Source organism: Peromyscus californicus, unplaced genomic scaffold (assembly GCF_007827085.1).
Source record: "Peromyscus californicus insignis strain IS unplaced genomic scaffold, ASM782708v3 Scaffold_11__1_contigs__length_118956290, whole genome shotgun sequence".
In the NCBI taxonomy this organism is placed as follows: Eukaryota; Metazoa; Chordata; class Mammalia; order Rodentia; family Cricetidae; genus Peromyscus; species Peromyscus californicus.
The window spans coordinates 94,276,600-94,296,213 of NW_026294402.1; the positions used below are offsets into that span (position 1 = coordinate 94,276,600).

At 49.1% G+C, this 19,614-nt stretch overlaps 1 protein-coding gene across 1 annotated transcript; it reads right to left on the reverse strand.

The window, feature by feature from the left end:
- Positions 1-7,672: 7,672 nt before the first annotated feature.
- On the reverse strand, positions 7,673-9,729 carry Sox14 (SRY-box transcription factor 14). Its single transcript, XM_052729719.1, has one exon. It carries the CDS (start codon positions 9,225-9,227, stop codon positions 8,505-8,507), a length of 723 nt encoding a protein of 240 aa, XP_052585679.1. The 5' UTR covers positions 9,228-9,729; the 3' UTR covers positions 7,673-8,504.
- Between the last annotated feature and the right edge of the window lie 9,885 nt (positions 9,730-19,614).

The window sequence follows — 19,614 nt, forward strand, 5'->3', positions numbered from 1 at the left end:
AGTTTATGAAGGAAAAATAAGCAAGGGTAGAGGAGGGAAGAAATAAGAAAGGAAGGGGAGATGAAAGGATTAGTGTTCAGTTTGGGAAAAAAAAAAGTCACCCATGAGAATTGTCAAGCAATTTACTAGTGAAAACCATCACTAGGTGCTGGCATTGATTGTCTTGTCCTTGCTCAGGATCTGGAGGCATCCAGTCTTTTATTTGGATACCACCAAGGCAGGGAGTAATACATGACTCCATTGTTTGGGGGAAGATCATAGAGAAATTTATGCTGGGTGTGACTTTTATTTTTATTTCAAAAGAGGAAAACCTATCTTATCTAATCTCCATCCCTTGGGTGATCCCCAGATGACAACTCTAATTTCTTTTTAAATAAACACAGATTTTAGCATGCACTTAGGTGGTCATGACAACTTGAACACACATACAAATTGATGCTGCTTATACTTTTTATCAAAACAAACCCCTCAGGAACTGTAAACTTGTTCATACTAATATAGACAGTTGTTTTAACTATGCAGTGTGTTCCTGACCTACTATGTGTCTGTACAGAAGGATTGAGGTTTTGCTAATTTTTCCATATTATGGGAAAATTTTCACATGATAAATATATTTCTATTGCATGTATATTTTGTGGAAAATCATTACATATCTTCTGCACACAGCTGTAACCACAGGCAAGCTGCTTGTAGTCAAACTGCCATAATAATGACATGTGACCATGGTTAACATTTTTGTCGTAGAAACATAATGTTAAATTACCAGGAATATTCAACAGCAGCAACACTTTCTCTCCTTCCCTGTGTTTGCCTACTTCACCGCATTCTAATATTATTTTAAAGAAAGAAAACTTCATTGTATATTCTAGCAAAGTGTATTGGTAGGGTAAGGTTTAACAGAGCCAGAGAGAATGTGCAAGGAGTGAGAAAGTGAATTGATGGATGGATGGTTAAATGAATATAAATGAACTGACACCTTTACAGAAAAATAACATTTCTTTTCTTTTTTTATTCTATAGATCAGTGGGTTTTGTATCTGTAATTCTTTCATATCAGCAAAGAGGAAATAAACTCTCATGTAAATCATTTTGCCCCCATCTGGAGCATATTAAAACCATGCCTTTTTTTCTTTTAGCAGACTCCTTTCCCCCATTTGCTTATCAGCTCATCCACCATTACATTTTAAATGAAATTGCAAGACCCTTGTCCCTCCCCCAAATTTCAGCCTGATGTAGGAAAGTGGGAAGCAGGCTTTCCTTGCTTTAGAATGGTGACCTAGATTCAATTACAGATAGACCTGGAAGATAGAGGTGACACCTTACAATTTTCTTAGAGGTCTTGAAAAAAAAAATAGAAATTCCAAAACAATACTCGATGGGAAAGAGTCTGTTTATGCCTCCATTTTCCTGCTTTTCTGCCTTAACTGTATTGCTCTGGTCCATTCTTTGTTCTGATTGAACACTGCAATTTGTTTCCCAGGGGACATTTGGGATCAGAAAAACAAAAACAAAAACAAAACAAAACAAAACAAAAACCCAAAAAACAAAAAACGGGCATGTGAAGGAAATTTCGGGCTTTTGGTTTTTGAAGGTGAGTATCTACCTAGGGCGTGTGAAGAGTGTGATTCTGCAAACTGAACCCACACGAGATGAATGGAATCGCGCGGGACACACATTTCTTCCTCTTGATCTCTTAAAGAGCAAACAAACTATGTAACAAAAGTATGGCAATTAGAACCGCTTTCCAGACAAAGCAGCGAATTCGAGGAAAAAGCAAACATGTATTTGATTAATTTTTCCAATTACTGTAGAAAAATGTGGTCAAAAGAGGAGCGAGTCCTGTGATTCTGCTTATCGACTTTTATCACTAAATTAAGCATATAAATGACCTTAACGGGTGGCTTGGTATATTAAATTAAAAAAAAAAAGCAATGATTCCCCCCCCCCCCCCACCGCAGCCTCTCTGATCTCAGGCTGAAAGGAGTCTCGGAAGAGATAAGAGATGGGATTCGGTCCTCGCTCCTAGGGTCCGCCCGGCTTATGCGGAGTGGGGAGACCGGTGCCTTCGGTGGGTGCAGAATTTCCTTTCAAGATTCACAGTAAATGGTTCCGAGCGGCGCACAGGGTCCACCACTTCCATGGCCCTCCAAACAAAGAATCGGAAGCCGGCTGGGCCGTCTCAAGACCCAGGCTCCTGAGAGCCCAGAGATGCAGCGGACAACTGCGGTGCACAGACATGGGCATCTCCGTCCCCGCCCGCTGCGGGTTCAGAGCGTAGGAAGAGGGCAGAAGTGAGCTCCCGTCTATGCGGGTATCCGAAACGCACAAGCAGCAAAGCGTGCACAAGTCGTGGGGTGAAGCTCGGGAAAACAACGGGGACGCTGTCTTGGGGATCAAACGGTGTATGGATGGGTTTCCCCGGAGATTATTTTAGGTCTGGAGAACGGGGGCTCTGCGGGGCGCTGGCCATGGCCTTGGGCAGATGGGTGCTCGAGGATCTCTCGGGAGGGTCCCCACTGCCACTCTGGACAGCACAGGATGCGCCTGGCCCCTGGGGAAGCGGTGGAGGATTGTTTCATTTCAAAGTGAAAATCTGCAGGCTTTGGGAAACGATATTCAAAAAAGTATATAATCTCCATATGCCGCTCAATGGAGGATCCTCAATTTACAGCGGCAGATAAGGCTAGAGGGTGTAATAAAAAATCTGAAGCCCTCCCCTCCCCCTCGCTGCCTCCCCGGAATTGCACCTTGGGCAGCGGAGCAGAATCCGGAATGTGAACTTCTCCCGACATATGTTTCCCGCAGATAAGTAAACAATCTGGACGTGAAATGGAAATGCTAATTAACGCAGTAATGCTGTTACACCTCGAGTGTGCAAATCCCATTGACTCGCCGCGCCACGGGGGGTGCCAGCGAAGGGGGACCCGCGGCGAGCGCCCAGGCTGCCCGCTCCCTCCCTTCCCTCTTCCTCCAAGTTCCGGGCCGGGCTGTGCTGTAGGAAGTCCGGAGCTGCACCGGGTTCGGTGTGCTGTTTAGGCAGAGGCGCAGCCGGCCCTAGCGTCTCTCTCACCCACCTCCCTCAGTTTTCACAGCAGTACTAGAGCCAAGAGTTCCGGGGTTCAGAGGTGCGGCCCCCCAAAGCGTGAGCTCTCCACCGGGGGCAGCAGGCGGCGCAGCGGCCTACGAGGCGCAAGAATTGAGGATTCCTTGTCACCCTAGGACTGTGGTCCAGTGTGGCCTCTCTAGACACTTGCAGCCTGGCTCAGTTTTGCTGAAGTGCCCTTGCGCCCTTGCCAGGATTGGGCTGGGGGATCTGGCATCACTTCTTTTCCAGACCGGGTCTTAAAAACTTGGAAAACGCGACTGGCCACGGTGGAAGCACAAGACCCTCACTTCGCAGTAAAGAGAAAACTTGGGCACTCTTGTTACCTTGTCCCGCCTGACTTTTGGCTCCTTCCCCTAACCTGTCTGGGGAGTTTGGGGCCTTTGGGGGTGGGGACGTCGGCGCGGAGGACGATCTGAGAGAAGGGGGTGGACACTCTGGGAAGGTGGCCCAGGGATAGCCTGGGCTTGCGGCCCCTTCCGCTTTCGGGAGGCACAGCTCGCTCCCTAGGCATCCGAAGCCGGCTGGAGCCTTCGAGTATGGAAGACCTCTTGCTACACCGAGGGCCTGGGGCTGGTCCAGCCTAGCAGCAACCCTTCTTTTTGCTTGCCTTCAGGCCTCTGCCCAGGGCAAATGCAGCTACACTCGCGTTTTACCACCCCAGCAGGGTAGCTTCCAGGAGGGTCCTTAGCAGGGTTCGGAGTCCCGCAGACACACAGCGGGGGTCCGCCGGGGGGCGACTGACACTCTCCAGTTTCTTGTCCACTCTACTGGATTTCTAGCGCCCCCTTGTCTGTCTCAACTTCATTATTTTCTTAATTTCTCGGCTACGGCTCAACGTCAAGGCATCTGGTTCTGACTCAAGACGCACCATCAAGGAACCACCAGGGAAGAAATTGGCCCAAACAGCACTCTCACTGCCCGACCGGAGCGCACCCGAGACTAGGGCAAGGACAAGCAAGCAAGCCCGGAGGCGGACTGGAAAGCTCCCGCACCACACCTAAAATACCCAAATATAAACACCACCTCCATTCCTCACCCCACCCCTCCGCTCCCGGCCTCGCCTTTCTCCTACGCACGACCCAACTGGCAAAAAGAGTTGAGAATTCTTAACACAAATCTTGTGAATTACTTGCTATGCGAATTTAAATGTCTTGAAATTCATTGTCCACTTGGACAATGGTGACAAGGCCTGAACCGAAAAGAGGCAGAAGGGAACAGTAATCCGCCAAGGCGGAGCTGGCTCCACCGCTTGCCAAATTTTCAGGGCTCTGGCAGTCCGCTATCTCTCCGGAGAACCTGCGGGGCCAGCAAGAGCTTCCGCAGGTGGCGCGTAGCAGTGAAAGTCCCTAGGCTCTCCCTAGACCGAATTATCATCCTTCTGTGCACCAGTGAGGATTCCTGGAGGTTAGGTGGTTTCAAAAGGCAAAGCTGAAGGAGTCTCAAATGTCAGTCACTCACAACTCAGTGTGATTTACTCGAAGTAGCTGGCCTTCTCCGCCTGTAAAGTTAGACGCTGTAAGAAAACTGACCCTTAAACAGGAAGGCTGGGAAACTGGAAGGGATTAAAAGTTTGGGGAGTAAGACCCAAATACAGGGAAACGAGAAACAAACAAACAAAACCCCGAAGTTTGTTTTTGTTTTTGGTTTTTGGCTTTTTTTTTTTTGAAGGAAGCTAAAGAGAGACAACGTGCCAACGCTCTCAAAAATCGGACCAGTGAACCCCTGAGACGGACCGCCGCCAAAACTGAAGAATGAAAACCTAACTAAAACCCGAACTAGCCAGCTCCGCCCGCTGCCGTCCGGAGGGCACACTGTTCAGCCCTTTCAGGTCCTAGAAAACAGTAGCAGAAGAGCGATGGGTGCACGCACGGCGCGCGACACAGATAGGATCAGTTTGGGGGACAGGGTTCCCAGCAGTGGCACCTGCAGGGAGGCCAGGAGCTCTCCCCTAGTCACCTCTGCCGGAAGGAGGATCCGGCTGCGCTAGGGAAGGAGCAAAAGGACTCGTCCCTAGCGCAGACGAGGTGGCAGACACTCCTCCCGCAGGGTGCGGGACCGCCGCGCGCAGCGGGAGTTCGGGCTCTGCGGACCCGCAAAGTGCGTGGCGGGGAACTCCAGGCTGCTCCGGGCTGCGCGAGGCGCGGGGAGAAGCGGCTGTCCTGCACTCTGGGCGGGCGGGGTGCTCCTCTCCCTACAGGTTTGCTTTAATGCTTTCCTTGAAAGAAAGAGACAGTTGTGAGCAAACAGGTTTGACTGAGAGTGCTTCCACTCCACCCACCCCCTACACACACACACACACACACACACACACACACACACACACACACACACACACACACACACACCACAACCCTCCCCAGGGGATTCCTTTTTGTCTGCGGCAGACTTTAAAGTCTGTAATCGGACCCCTGTCAGCCGCGTGACGAGCAGGATTTAGGCTGTTGGGACGAGTTGTGGCCGCGCACCTCTGCAGCCGCGGCTCTGCGGCCCTTGGCCCGGGCGAAGAAACTGCCGCAGGCCCTGGAGGCGAGGCTGGGTCCGGGTGGGAGGAAGGCAGGCAGTCTACTAAGAAAGCAAAGTGCCCAGGGCAGAAATGTCCGGAAGCCTGGTCTGCTGCTGCCCTAGAACTCTGGTTCCCGCTGTGTGCGCTCGAAAGAGGTTTGGGTGGCCCTGTGGTGGGCCCCAGGCTCCTCTCCGTGCGGCGCACCTTAGTTTCCGGGAAAGCCCCTCGAGTTCCAAGGCCGGGTGCTGTCTGGATGGGCCCTTGCTTTCTAATTTTGGGGCTGTTTGTTTGTTTTAGCTTCTGTGTCCCGAGGCCTTCGCCGCCTGGTGCCCCTTTGAAATCTAACCTCACTTCACAATCAGCTGGACACCTTAGTGGGGCCACGCGCCTGGGTTCCTCCCTGGGCGCTCCGGAGACACCGGACCCCTGTAAGCTTCATCTTGGGAGATGTTAAGGGACACTGAGCTATGAAGGAGAGCAGAGAAGCTGACAGGACTGTCAGTTGGGGTTAGATCAAACAACAGAAGCAAGGCGAGCGTCCTAGGCCTCCTGAGCTTCCTAGGGGGCGGGAGGAGGGGCCTTCCCTACGCACCCAGAGTCCCCAGACCCGACGGCCACCAGAGGCTCGTCACTTCCTAATTGTCTCGATTTGTAAGAGGGTTTTGTGATGCTAAGTAAGCGTGGCTCAGCCGGCCTGGCCTCTTCCACACCTCCCCCAGAAGTCTTTGTTTACCTTAGCCTGAACGTTCATTTATTTATCTATCTATTATTTATAGGCGTCCCGTCCTATTCAGTGGCCTTGTATGTTAATTGTGTAATACCATTTAATTCTAACATTGGTCTCAAAAGAGCTCTTAATGAGAAAAGCATATACAACACGAATCACTTTGCTATTCAGCTCAGCCAGATGGACAACTGCTAACTTATTTTTTTTAATAATGAAAATCCCCCCTTGACAAAGGAGCTCGGATGAATAGACTCCAAATAGCACCTCAAACACTTCTAATTGTTTTGAGGACAATATGCTAATCCGAGGGTTTTGGCTTTGGTGACTGTTGACAACGTTTCTCTCCCACCTCTGGCTACAGAGTCCTTTGGAGAATTGGGGGGTGGGGGGCGCTCACAAATCCCTCAACAGCAGTCGAACAGCCTTGAGCCCAGTCCCTTCCAGGCACCAAAGCAAAGCCAAGGCTGAAGGGAAGCACACTGCCTGTGGAAAAAACGAGGGGGAACGGATTTGGGGAGGAATACCAGAGGTGAGAAGCACATTCCGAATTAGCTAACAAACTCTGCTGTTGCGCTGACTAGATAGCATCAGCAAAGCCTAGACACCCTCGAGCAAACGCTCACAGAGGGCAAAGGGCCCCAGTCGCTTTTTAAAATTGGTGTTTTAAGAACTCTGCCTGAGGCATGACAACATTTCCTATTTCCTTCTTTCTGCCCCCCCCCGCACCCCGCCCATCCCGTTTTCCCCCAATGGAACCAAAAAAAAAAGTTGTTAACTATCATTTAAAAACAAAAACAAAAACAAAACCCCACAACTTAGAAACTCAGTCTGGGGTCCCAGATTCTCAGGAGACCTGACTGCAAACACTAAACAAAACCAAGTCTTCCCATTCTCATACCGTGCCCTGACCTTAAGCACCCACAGCCTTGCAGTCTGCTCCAACAGTGCATCTTGCTCCCTCCAAGACTGCCACTTTCAGTCTTTAGAGCGTAGTTTTTAAAAAGCACACCCACCCAGGTCTCAGGAGGTCCCCTCTTTGCTGGAGCTCACTCCCTGCTGGAAGTGGTCTGACCCGCTTTATGAAGATTGAGGGAAAGGCAAGGCTTCCTGGGATTGACAGCTTTGTCAAGACCCTAAAGGCGAAACTCAGATTATCAGGGAGCAATCCAGATAGATCCCAGACTCCAGGCCCCTCTACAGGTCACAGGTCATCAGGTTCTGCCAGGGCAGGACCACCCCAGCCTTCCCTGCTTCATTCAGCCCCTTGAGGACTCTGAGCCTGGAGGAAGGACTCCTTGAACCTAAACCTCCTAACTTGATTTTATGCACATCAAAGGTGACTTTTTGCAATGACAGATTGTCTTTATTCAAAACGTCTTTGTTCAACAAATGAACAGAGAAACGAGGTAAAATCCTTCTAGGTACATTTCCAAGACATTGTCAAAACATTTATGACCATGTAGGATGTTTTTATTAGTTTAAGTTTTCGTTCACTTTCTACTTCCTGACTTCATAACCTGACATTCTGTCTAAAAGTAAACTTAGGTGTCTAGGAGCACTGCGTTACACAAAGTGAAAAGCCATGTGGGTTCTTTTTGTTTTCTCTGTATCGAAGCAAACACGACCATAGTATGGTTTTAAACAGAAAGGTTTCCCTTCCTGAAGTTTTAAACTTTTAAGCCTTTCTCCCCCGCAACACAGGAAGAGCAAATGGTGCCTAGCTGTGTCTGATGGCACAGCACCGAGACTCAGCTCTTTTCTTCAGTGGGAAAGGAAAAATATATATACGCATATTCTAGATATAATACCAGGATCTGGGAGTTCCGAGTCCAAAGCCTATCCGAGGAGAGTGAGGGGCACGTAAATAAAGCAAAACTGCCTACTTCTTTTTGTCCAAAGGGGTTACAGTCGGAGACTTGCTTTGGGAGAGTCGGGAGAGGGGCAGATGTGTAGCTGTCTTAATGTTTGGAAATTTCGGGCACGAGTCTGTGCCTTGGGTCCAGGAGCACGGCCCCTCCCTTCCCCCTGGAAGAGAGAGGCAGAGTCTAGGGTGGGCAAGGGGCAGCGGCAGGCCTGACCCAGAGACATCTGCAGGCCAGACTAGGTGCAAGGGAAAGGATGCAGATCTCTGCTTCCACGCCACCCTTCAGGTCCGGGCCAAGCTGGGGGTTACATGGCCGTAGCGTGGGCTGACGAATAAGGGTCTATGCCAGTCTTGGTCATGCCTGGGAAGAGGATGTAGGCGACAGGGGGCTGCAGGGTGGAGGCAGACCAGGCAGTACAGTTACAGGGCACCACATAGCCCGGGTTGGTGGGGGACGGGTGCGTGTGCGTGTGCTGGCTGGGGCAGCTGAGACTGCCGAAGGCGCCGTTCTGATAGCCCAGGGTGGACGCGTAGGGCAGCGCGCTGGTGGCCAACGTGTGGGGCACTTCACCCATCTTCTGGATGGCACTGGAGCTAAATTGCGCAGGGTCCAGCAGGGAGTAAGGCGCCGAGGCCGGCGGCAAGAAGGCCCGGGCTTTCTCGGGCGCGCTCAGAAGGCCGTCGGAAGCCCCCACGGGCAGGCCGGCTGCCTTGAGCGGGTCCGTGTCGCCCAGGTAGGGCAAGGGGAAGACATACCTGTCTTTCTTGAGTAGGTTCTTGGGCTTGCGCCGTGGCCGGTACTTGTAGTCGGGGTGCTCCTTCATGTGCTGGGCCCGCAGCCGTTTGGCTTCGTCGATGTAAGGCCGCTTCTCTGCCTCGGACAGGAGCTTCCATTCGGCGCCTAGGCGTTTGCTGATCTCCGAGTTGTGCATCTTGGGGTTTTCCTGGGCCATCTTGCGCCGCTGGCCCCGGGACCAAACCATGAAGGCATTCATGGGCCGCTTGATGTGGTCTGAAGGTTTGGACATGGTCCCGGCAAGGCGGGCGGGGGCGGGGAATGCAGGGGCTCTGCGGGCGAGCTTGGGCGCGGTTGGCCGTCTGTCTTTCTGTCCGTCCCGAGCTCGGGACTCTGAACTCCCCTCTTCTCGGAGCCACAGAAGGGGAGTCAGAGAGAAGAGCTGACCCTGCAAAGTTTTCAACTGATCATGCCAGTCCCAACACCCAGGCAGCCCCCAAGGGGCCGAAGGGTAGGAAGGGCAGCGGGGATGAGAGGGCGTTCGGCCTGGAGTCTGGAGGCACCAGAGATTGGGGCCCAAGTCCCAGAGTCTTGGGATTAAGTGGCTAGGTAATTTTCTGGCGAGGGCAGGAGGCTCCTCCTTCTCTCCCTCTTCACCTTCGCCTTCTCTCCTTTCCGTCTTTCCCCTGGCTTCTCTGGCCGTGGCTACCCCCCTCCCGTGGCTTTCCGGGCGCTGCTTTGCCTCGCACTGCACCTGGCTGAGAATGCAGGGAGGCTGGTGAACTGCAGCCAAAAGCGGCGAAGTTCAAAGGCGAGGTGGGCCGGGACCGCACGCACTCTGACATAAGCGCGGGGCGGTGACTCCCCAACCTGGGCGCCAATCAGCAGCAGGGAAGGCGAGGGGGGGGGGGCGCACCTGCCAACTCGCAAGTAGTGGAAACCGGAGCATCCCTGATGGGGGCGGGGAGAGGTATGAGGGACAGAGAGATCGCCACCGAACAGAGGCAAGCTCAGGACCGGGGACTGGGGCTTTACATTGTCCCTGGCAAAAATGAAAACTCTTCGTGCCCCCTGTTTTCATCCCCAGTTGTTCAGAAGAGAACTGGTACTTCTAATACAAAGATCCAGGGACCTGTCAGCAAAGGCAGCAAGCCCAGAGCTCACGTAGATAAATAGGACAGTCTCGCCACCAAATGAAAAGACAGTACCCCCCACCCCCACCCCCCGCTCCCGCAACACACACTTGTCAAAGACCGTTGGGAGAGGAACAGAATATATCAAACTCAAGGCAAAAAGCAAAATAAACTTTTCGCGCCAGACCCTCCGCGGTGTTTTAATATCGTTCTTCCGGTTCGGCTTTTGGGGCCTCCTCCACCGGTGCCCCAGGATGCTCCCACGGAGCAGTTCTGGGCCCCTGGGAGTTGGAGGAAAGCTCTCTGAGTCGTAATCTGGATGCTTCGTACTGGAGTTGCAGAATCCTGCGTTGGCGAAGCTCTAACACACCATCACTCTTCACGTTGGGGGCCCTTCACACGAGGACTCTTCACTTTAGGGGCTAAGTGTGGTAGGCAGGATCCATTCTGATTCTTATTTATTTTTGTCGTTATTTGGTGATTTAAAACTCCCAGTTTTCCTCAACCGTCCAAACTGCAAAGGCAGCGGGCAGACGGGCCATGGGACCTTCCTGGTGCCCCTTTGGCGCCTGCAGCCTGGATCCTCAGGCTGTATCCTTTCAACTAGGGTTGATTTTTTTTCCCAGGGTGCCTTTTCCCACCCAGCGAGGATGAGGGCTCGTTTCTTGAGTCTGATGAGCATTCTTCGGGTAAAGAGGACGAAATAACCCGCCGAGCCAACCTGCGAGCCTGTTTCCTTTGAATAATTGCCTGGCCGATGTGAAATGCCCTTGGGGAAAATATTTATTAAATGGAAACTATTGTCCCGGGTCCTGAAGGACCTGAGTGTGTTCCAGGCTTATTGGCTTTTGCACCGGCCTCTCCCGGGAGGAGGACAGGCCAGAAATGCGCACAACGCAGTCGGCTATCCGGAGCTGCGAGTGGGGGAGGAGGAAGGGGGGGGCTTTTTTTTCTTTTAATAATTGTAGTGTGTTGTGTTTGAAGGGGAGAGCCTACTTCTGCTTCCTATGATTGCAAAGGCTAGGGGGATTTCTCAGCTTTAGTGCTTTTCTTCACTGGGAGTAACAGTTGGGCGTTATTCCCATTTTACAGATTAGGGATAATCACACGGGAAAACCGACCTTGGTCTGGATTCCCTTGGACTCAGCTGGAGCCCTTGCTTCCCGGAGTGAACTCCCACCTCCAGCCACGGAGGCCATCTTTCAATTGTAAAGAAGATGCACAGCCTTTGCATTCTTCGTAGCTGTGGCCTCACCTCCAGAGTCTCTGCCCTTTCACCTCCAGCTTCTCTTCACTCTGCCTTTCCTCTCCTTTTCCCTTCCTCCCGGGCCTTCTCCATACACACACAACCTCCCCAGAATGTCTGGAAGCAGAAGTACTTTTTGGCTCACTTCCAAGTGTTGAAGTCAACTCCTGTTTAGTTCTGATCTGCTACTCTCAGGACTCGTCAGGGGTCTGAGAGCCACCGATTCTAATTCTGCTGGGTGATAGCAGCTGCTCTGCGAAGAAGTAAGAAAACTAACCAGGTTTGCAGAGTGGGGATTCTCCAGCCGCACCTAGAGGTTTAGGTTAATGGAATACAGTGTCTTGGAAATTGCTTAAGGAGGGATCTGACCCAGCTTTTCAGGCCCTTCTTCCGTTCTCAGCTGGCTCCTGCGCCAATCTATCTCCTCGCCCTGGAGCGCTTTGAGACTGGAGAGTGTCCCCCTTCGATTCTTCTCAGTTCTTCCTCCTCCTCTTGTATGTTGATGGGTCTCTTCTCCAGTCCTCTTAAGCCCAGCCCTAAATTGGAACCCAAGAGCTATCCACAATTCAAGAGCTATCCAGCACCAGAAGAGGACTTAACACACCGGTGCAGGCTGGAGGAGGACTAGGTTTACTCAAGGCCCCTTACCTGGAAGGGCAGGAGTTCTGGTGATCTTCAACCCACCCCCCAACACACACACACACACACACACACACACACACACACACACACACGCACACGCACACGCACACGCACACGCACACGCACACGCACACACACACACACACACACACACACACACACACACATTGCTGCGCTGCCCTGTCCCTCCAAACAGTGCCCCTCCCCAGGAAGCCTAGACCTCATTCCCAGGGCTCATCTCAGAGTCCCACCCCCTGGGGGGGGGCAGAACCAGCAGTTTGGCTCACACCTAGACAGGCATTAGGCAAGAGGTTCTAAACGTGCCTTCTGCTTTCCTCAAGTCTGAAATTCCAGCCTCAAGTTGTCACTCTAGTCTCCAGGGCTAGAGCCTCTCCCCCCCCCCCCCGCGCCCCCCCCCCCCCCCCCCCCCGCGCCCTCCCCGTGTGTGTGGCCTTGCATGTTTGCCTAGAAAATCCATGCTCACTCTCAGTATGGGCCTTTTTATTTCACTCCATTCCTCAAGGACTTGGCACACCAGCCTTAGCCTAACTGAAAACCCTGAGCCTGAGATTCAGGGCCTAGTGGATACTCTGGTCTAAGTGAGTGAAGAGGGCTCTGGAGTCAGGAGCCTTTAGCTTACTCTCTGCCACTAGCAGGTTCCAGCACTCTCTCTGGCTTCTGTTGCCCTAAGGCAGAGCTTTGGACCAACTCCTTTGCACACCCTAGCAAGCTGGCCTCTAGGCTGTCACCTTCAGAGGGCCTTCTTTCCCAGCCTGGGTTAGGATTCCTGTGTTCTGTCACACACAGACTTCCCTGCCAAGCATTCTTCCCTAGGCTCTTCTGGATCCTTGTGATGCCAGGTCCTATGCAGGGCTGTGGTTGTATTCCTGTCATCAGGTTCTCAATGCACCGGGATCTCAGAGTTCAGAGGTTTGAGAAAGTTTCCTTCTGCCCAGGACTGAGGGAAACTTTCCCAACGGGACATTTTCCGCCTTGCAGTGGTCAACACAAAACGTCGAAGTCAGCCTGGTAGGGCCTCTGGCTTCCCGGCCTGTGCCCAGCGGCCTGTGCCCAGCGGCCTGTGCCCACCAGTGTGCCCTCAGCTCTCTGCTCTGCCTCGGCTTATGGAACTGAGAACCAACCGCTGAGGGAAAAGAGGAAGGAGAGAAACCACTTCTTGGGAAATGTGGTATTGGAGGAGAAGAGCAGAGCTGGTTTGAAACTCACCACTGGATGGCGTTAGAAGAAGCCAGGAGGAAAACCTCACTTCCCCGGAGAAGGGCGATCTCTGCAGCTTCTCTGCCTTTTAAGGTCAAGGGTCAAAATGTGTGAGCTTTCATAAATGTAGAGGCAAACAGGTGTTTAGTGACAAAAACATTGGAGATGATACATTGATCACTGGAAATGATGAACTTTTGCCAAATCGTAAGTTTTGTCTTATCAAAATAAAATACTTGGCACCCTTTTCTTCATGCCCCACTTGCTCTATTTTTAAAATTCAGAGTCCTTAGAAGGACCCAGTGCTCTAGTTTTATTAACTAAGGCATTTTCCCATGACTCGGGTCTTCTCATCAGAACTCAGTCCAGTTCATCCAATATCTTGAAGTTTTATAAAATTCCATATGTTTTCAGCACCAAGATAACACTGGGGACATAGTTTAGAAACAAACAGACTGGGGACACAAGCTTGTTCCAAGACAGACACCCAGGAGTGCCTGCAACTCAATGTATTTGCCATCCCAGTTGAGCAGCTGGGCTGGGCTTAAGGGTTTATCTCAACACCAGTGCATGCCCAGTGTCCCCAGTCACTTTTCTGTTGCTGGGTAAGATGCCCAAAGCTGAAAGGGAGGGAAGGAGAAGAGAGAGAGAGAGAGAGAGAGAGAGAGAGAGAGAGAGAGAGAGAGAGAGAGAGAGAGAGAATGGAAATGGGGCAAAGCTAGAAACTCTCAAAGCCCCCCCCCCCCCCCCCCCCCCCCCGTGAGTGCTTCATCCAGGCAAGCACACAGCTCCTAAAGGTTCTACAACCCCCCTCCAACAGTTCCACCACTGGGGAACAAGTGCTCCAACACCAGAGCTAATGGGGACGTGGAGACATTTCTTATTAAACCACCATACCCAGTAAGGGGACTTTTTGATGCTTTCTAATGTCTGAGTAGTTCAACCTGAGTTCATGTATAAGCAGAAATCATATGACTCACTGACTGGGTGAAGTTTTAATAATGTTTGTGCAGCATCTATACACATCTCTCAGAAAGCAGAAGGGTAAGAGCAGGAGAAAATGTATTAACTCATATTTATTTTTCATTCAAGGAGCATTTATTTGAACACCCCTTATGCCAGGCATTATTTTGGGCTTCAGCAGTGTATAAGACCTACAAAGTTCCTTTTCCCATGGAGATCACTGCAGCTTGAGAAAGAGCAGTCAGCAAGCCAGAGCCTGGCCCCTGAAGGTGATTCCTGGCTCCACAGCCAAGTGGTGCATCATCTCACCTGTAACCTATCCATGTGGCGTCTTGGCTTTTCAATGCAAATACCTGGGTTTTTATCAGAGCTAAATGGCTTTCTATCTGAGAAGCCCTTTGAACAATGTTGGGCTTGTAGAAGCTGCTCAATAAAAATGTCATTCACATGAGGGGTTAACTTTTTTTTTCAGTTCTCCAGGACTGGGTAGAACCCAGTTCCTTTGCTACAAGGCAGACACTCTACCAATGAGCTACACTCCCGCCCTTGGACTTAATGTCTGATAGTGCTAAGTGCTAAAAAATTAATCGGTGATGAGAAAGTGTGTAGGAGGAGGATGGGGGAAGTTCACACTGAGTTGTCAGCATCCTGAAAACAAGGAAGAAGCTCACTTTGTGAAGAAAGAAGGTACAGGCTAGGGATCATGCCAGACAAGAGAGGTTGGAAATGGTGCTGCTTGGAGAATGGCAGCTGAGGGCACACAGGTTTTTAAGAAATCAGGGAGGCTGAAGCTAGACACTGACCTTGGGAGAGGCATAAGGAGTCTGGGTGCAGTTGGCAGTACCTATCTTTTGGGACTTGTAGTTCCCATACAGAACTTGGGTTTTCCTGTGAGTATGCTAGGAAGTCATTAGAATAAGGCACACCACAAATACTTAACAATAGCCCCCAACAATCACCCATGAACTATAGGCAATTTTACTTATAATACAGTCTCACTCCCAACATGGGCCAGAAGCTTTATATGTGGACCACCATTTTAGCCTTCGGACCAGCCATTTATTCATGCCTTGAAGGGAAAGGTATTCTGTACTCCTTTTATTCCCCCCCACCTGCCTCAAAACCTAGTATTAAAATAAGGGATTCTCAGAGCTGTTCACAAGTACCAAAAACAGCAGACTTTTCTGACTTCCCAGTGAGTAGAGTTCTACGTCCCTGAGGAGATCCTGGGACCTTGAAGTTGATCCTTTCTGGGAAAACTTAGCTAGAATTGCCCAACCTGCACACATGCAGCAAGCCCTCTGTCCACATGTATCTCTCCTGATCACATGTCTTGTTTCTAAGAACAAAAGACCAAAGAGCATCTACATAGGACGCCCCTGCTTTGGGTGTTACTATACTCAGGAGTCTCTGGGGCTGAGTTTCCTACCCCATCTTTCTTATGATGGAGCCCCTGATTAGTTTTTATCATAGACAATGTTCTTCAAGGCTCTGCTTGTCTGATGCAATTGGCCAAGTCATTGGAGCATACATTCTCTTGCCAGTTTTATCACAAATTGTTCACTGCAGAGGATAAGAACAAACTCTGGCAACAAGCCCCAGTCAGGGATCAGAACAGCTCTCCTCTTTGTGGTACCTGCCTCTGCCTCCAGCCTGAACAGCTGGGAATAGTAGGGCAGTTAGCAGTTCTAAGAGGTACTATGTTCAACACATTTATTTCATGTTTCTGTTTTTTTTAATTAATTTCACCTTCAGTTGTTCTGAAGAACAATGCCTCAATAATTTACTTACCAAAAAAGTCATTAAAATATTTGCTGAGTGAACTGATGGCTAAACAGAAAGACTGTAAAAAGAATGGAGTTTGAGTTCTAAGGGTGCCAAGGTTGCTGTGAGACTCTTGGCAAATTGTTAAGCTCTTTGGCCTTACCTTTCAAATCTACAAAATGGGGATAAAGGAAGATACCACGCTGGTTACCTTCCAGTCCCTAAATTCATTATGTATTGCTAATTGGTATTCACTCCAAATTTTAATGATTTTTAAGCAACAGAAATGTGTTACTTCATATGGTGTATGAGGGTGAGGAATTCAGGAGCCACTTAACTGGAAAATTCGGACTTGGTCTCTTATGAGGGAAAGACCAGTGTCACCCAATTATAGTCATCTGTGGACTACTTGAGTGAGCTGGGCTGTAGACTTCTAAGCTTTTTCATGTGATTGGCTGTTGTCAAGAGGCTTTTCCTCCGTTTGGGCCTGTCCTTAAAGGTGACTCCGAGGAAGTAGGACAGGAGCCTCGTACACTGTGGGAGAGGACAGCTCCAGGGTGCTAACATCACAAGATACTGGGATGATGTGGAAAAGGACAACTTAAGTGTTAAGATCACAAGAAGGGGCCACTGTGGGTCTCTCGGGTGCCGACTACCATACACCTCACCTGGAGAAGAACCTGGGAGGAGCTCTGTAGGCAGCAGCTAGCTCTACAGCTCCGAGTCACGCTTGCTGGTTTTGCCTCTTGCTGATGTCATCAGAGGCAGCTCTTAGAAAAATTGTGCAGAAAACACCACTTAGTGCTGACTCCTTCCACTTCATCTTCTTGCTCTCTCCCACCCTTCTTAAGTAGTTCTAGAGTAGTGTTTGTTGCTGAATTAAAAAATGCTTGTTATTACACCTTTGCAGGTATTCACAGTTGGACATTGTATTGCTTTCTGACTATTTTTTCTTTTTCTGCTTTCTATCCCTGGCTGCTTCTCCACTTGATTTGCTGCTGCTGATTCTTGCCATAGTGTCTCACAGTTTCCTATAAGGTCAGTGTCTTAGCCTGTCAGACATTGTTGCAACAAAATGCTAGTGGCTGGGAAACTTACAATTAACCACACTATTTCTCACAGTTCTGGAGGCTGGGAAGTCTAATATCAAGATGCTGGCATCTGCAGAGGGTCTTCTAGTGAAATCATAACACAGCATTGATATCATAAAGAGAGATTGGGAGGGAAAGAAAGGTAGAGAGACAAAAAGAGATAGAGATAGATAGATGAAAGAAGATAGATAGACAGACAGACAGTCAAACTTATGTTTTTAGTAGTCTTTCATTTTTCTCAAGAGGAATATGTTCCAGGATCCCTCACTGGATACTGGGAAACTAAATTCTGCATATATTTATGGTTCCTATAGACACACACCTATGATAGAGCTTAATTTGAAAATTAGTTGCAGTAAGATAACAACGATAAACAATACTGAAATAGAAAATCTGTTAATAGAAGAGTAAAACAGACAGTAAGCAAATCTATTAACTAAGAAGATTCCTGAGGGCACGGTGACAAATTATTTTAATCCCATGTACTTGAGAGGCAGAGGCAGGTGGATCTCTAAGTTCCAGGACAGCCAGGGCTACACGGAGAAAGCCTGTCTTGAAACAGAATAAAAAGAAAGAAGATTCCTAAGTGGCTAAGAAGTGAGTAGCACATACTCTAGACAAAGGAACTAATCATGGAGTTGGGTGGATTGAGATTTCATCATAATATTCACAATGAAGAATATAAATTCCTCAAAACTGGGAATTTATAGTTCTGGAAGTTTCCATTCAATGTCTTTGAAGCATGAATGACTGTAGGTGACTGAAACCATGGGAAGTGGGACTATGGATAAAGGGATACTGCTGTATAATGAATCGCTCTCAATAACAACATTAATTGATGAGGGCTTTGCTCTCCTGGCCCAATCCCTCTTTAATGACTCTACCTCTCAGAGGTCTAAAGTAAGGAGGTAGGGGGAATGAGAATGGTTGTAGAGGCTTGTGCTACTGGCGACTGACTTTTACATGGGTTCTTGCAATCTGAATTCAAGTAATCAGCTAGCATAGCAAGCGCTTTAACCGCCTCTCCCCAGCCCAGTACATGTTTCTTTATTCTCATTCTTCCCAAATCACAAAAGAAAAGCTGTGTCAAAAGTAGCCCTGCTGATGAGTGTGGGAGGTCTGGTGTCTCCTAAGATTATTGGAAAGAACATGAGATTGCACTTGGGCACAAGTTTAATTGCGATCCAAGCCAGGCAAGCTTGTCTGCCTACCTGGGAAAGGCCTACCAGAAGGAATTGATGGAGGAGTCGGAATGAAAAGAGAGGGATCTGACTTTACTGGCCTTGTCCACAGGGATTTAAATTGGATTAGTGAGGCAAGGCTGAAATTTGAGAACAATTTGCAACAGAAATCGGAGAGCAGACACCATAGTAGGTACCAGCTACAGGTCTAATCCTTCTCCGCTCTCCGTGTTCCAGTGGCATGTGTGGACACTGTGCATGCATTACTTTAATTTGTAATAAGCCTAGGAAGGAAGAGCTGCCATTTTTCTCTGTCTGAAGATAAGGAAAATGGGGAGACAGGACATGCCTAAAAGTCACAGATCAAGAGAGCAGTAGGGCAGGATTCACTCAAGTGTTGTTCCACTCTTGCTGTCCTGACTGCGCTGTGTATAACCCAGTGTGAAGATGGGTGGTACCTAAGCTGCACAGGAAGCAGAGGAGAGACCCTCACAGATGACTGCTTTGAGCAGGGACCTAGACCCTCTTTCTTCATGAAAACAGAGAAAGATCATCTGGGCTGAAGGAGGGGAGGATGCATTTCAAGTGGGACTGTGGATGCACTGGGAACTGTAAAGATGGAGAAAAGACACAGAAATTGAGAAAAGGTAAATGGTGAGATAAACCAGACCCCAATGACTCTGGATGCCAGAATGAAGGACAATATGCCAGATACACAACCAAAATAGTGTATTTGGATATGAGGCGTAAAACTGCAAATGAAATAGATGACATCCATAGAGACTTACGTAACTAGGTGGAGATGGGAAGAAAATGAAATGCATTAGTATATTTTAACTGTCCTTACTTGTTCTGAGTAAGAATTACTGTTGATACAATATTCACTTTAATAATTATTAACTTTCTTCCTCCAGAAAGAGAAGTCTGGTCTGCTGATGAGGACTTATTTTGGCAGCTGTTATAGTTTTAACCAGATATATCTTTCAGCAATTTTTGGCTACAACTGTTTTTAGGTTTGTGCTTAGGATACTAGAATGGATTGCTTCTTACATTTGCCTATGTTAAAAAATGAAATCTGTAGGATAAATTTAGTGATGATTAGCCTGGACTACAAATCAGGGCAGTCTGTTCCTATGTCATGGATTATAATGGAGGAGGTAATCTCTACCCTTACACTTCATCGTACTTACCTGGGAAGTTTTTTCTTTTTCCTTTTAAAATGAATTCTCATAGCAGACACTAGATACTGTTAGAAAGAAGTCACCCTGGAATGGTTTGGTCTCTTATGCATGTACATGCCTCTGGGCCAGGATTGCAATGTAAGCCTGTGTACTTAAGCCTGTTCTACCACATTGTAAGACTGAAACACTCTTCTAAAGGTGTCTAAAAGGAGGTCAGCCTTACTCTATGTGGAAAGATGGTTTTGAGTTGAGTAAGCAGG

What these genes read in the sequence shown, in the direction of transcription:
- Sox14 (XM_052729719.1), bottom strand. Translation starts at nt 9,227, where the DNA reads ATGTCCAAACCTTCAGACCACATCAAGCGGCCCATGAATGCCTTCATG.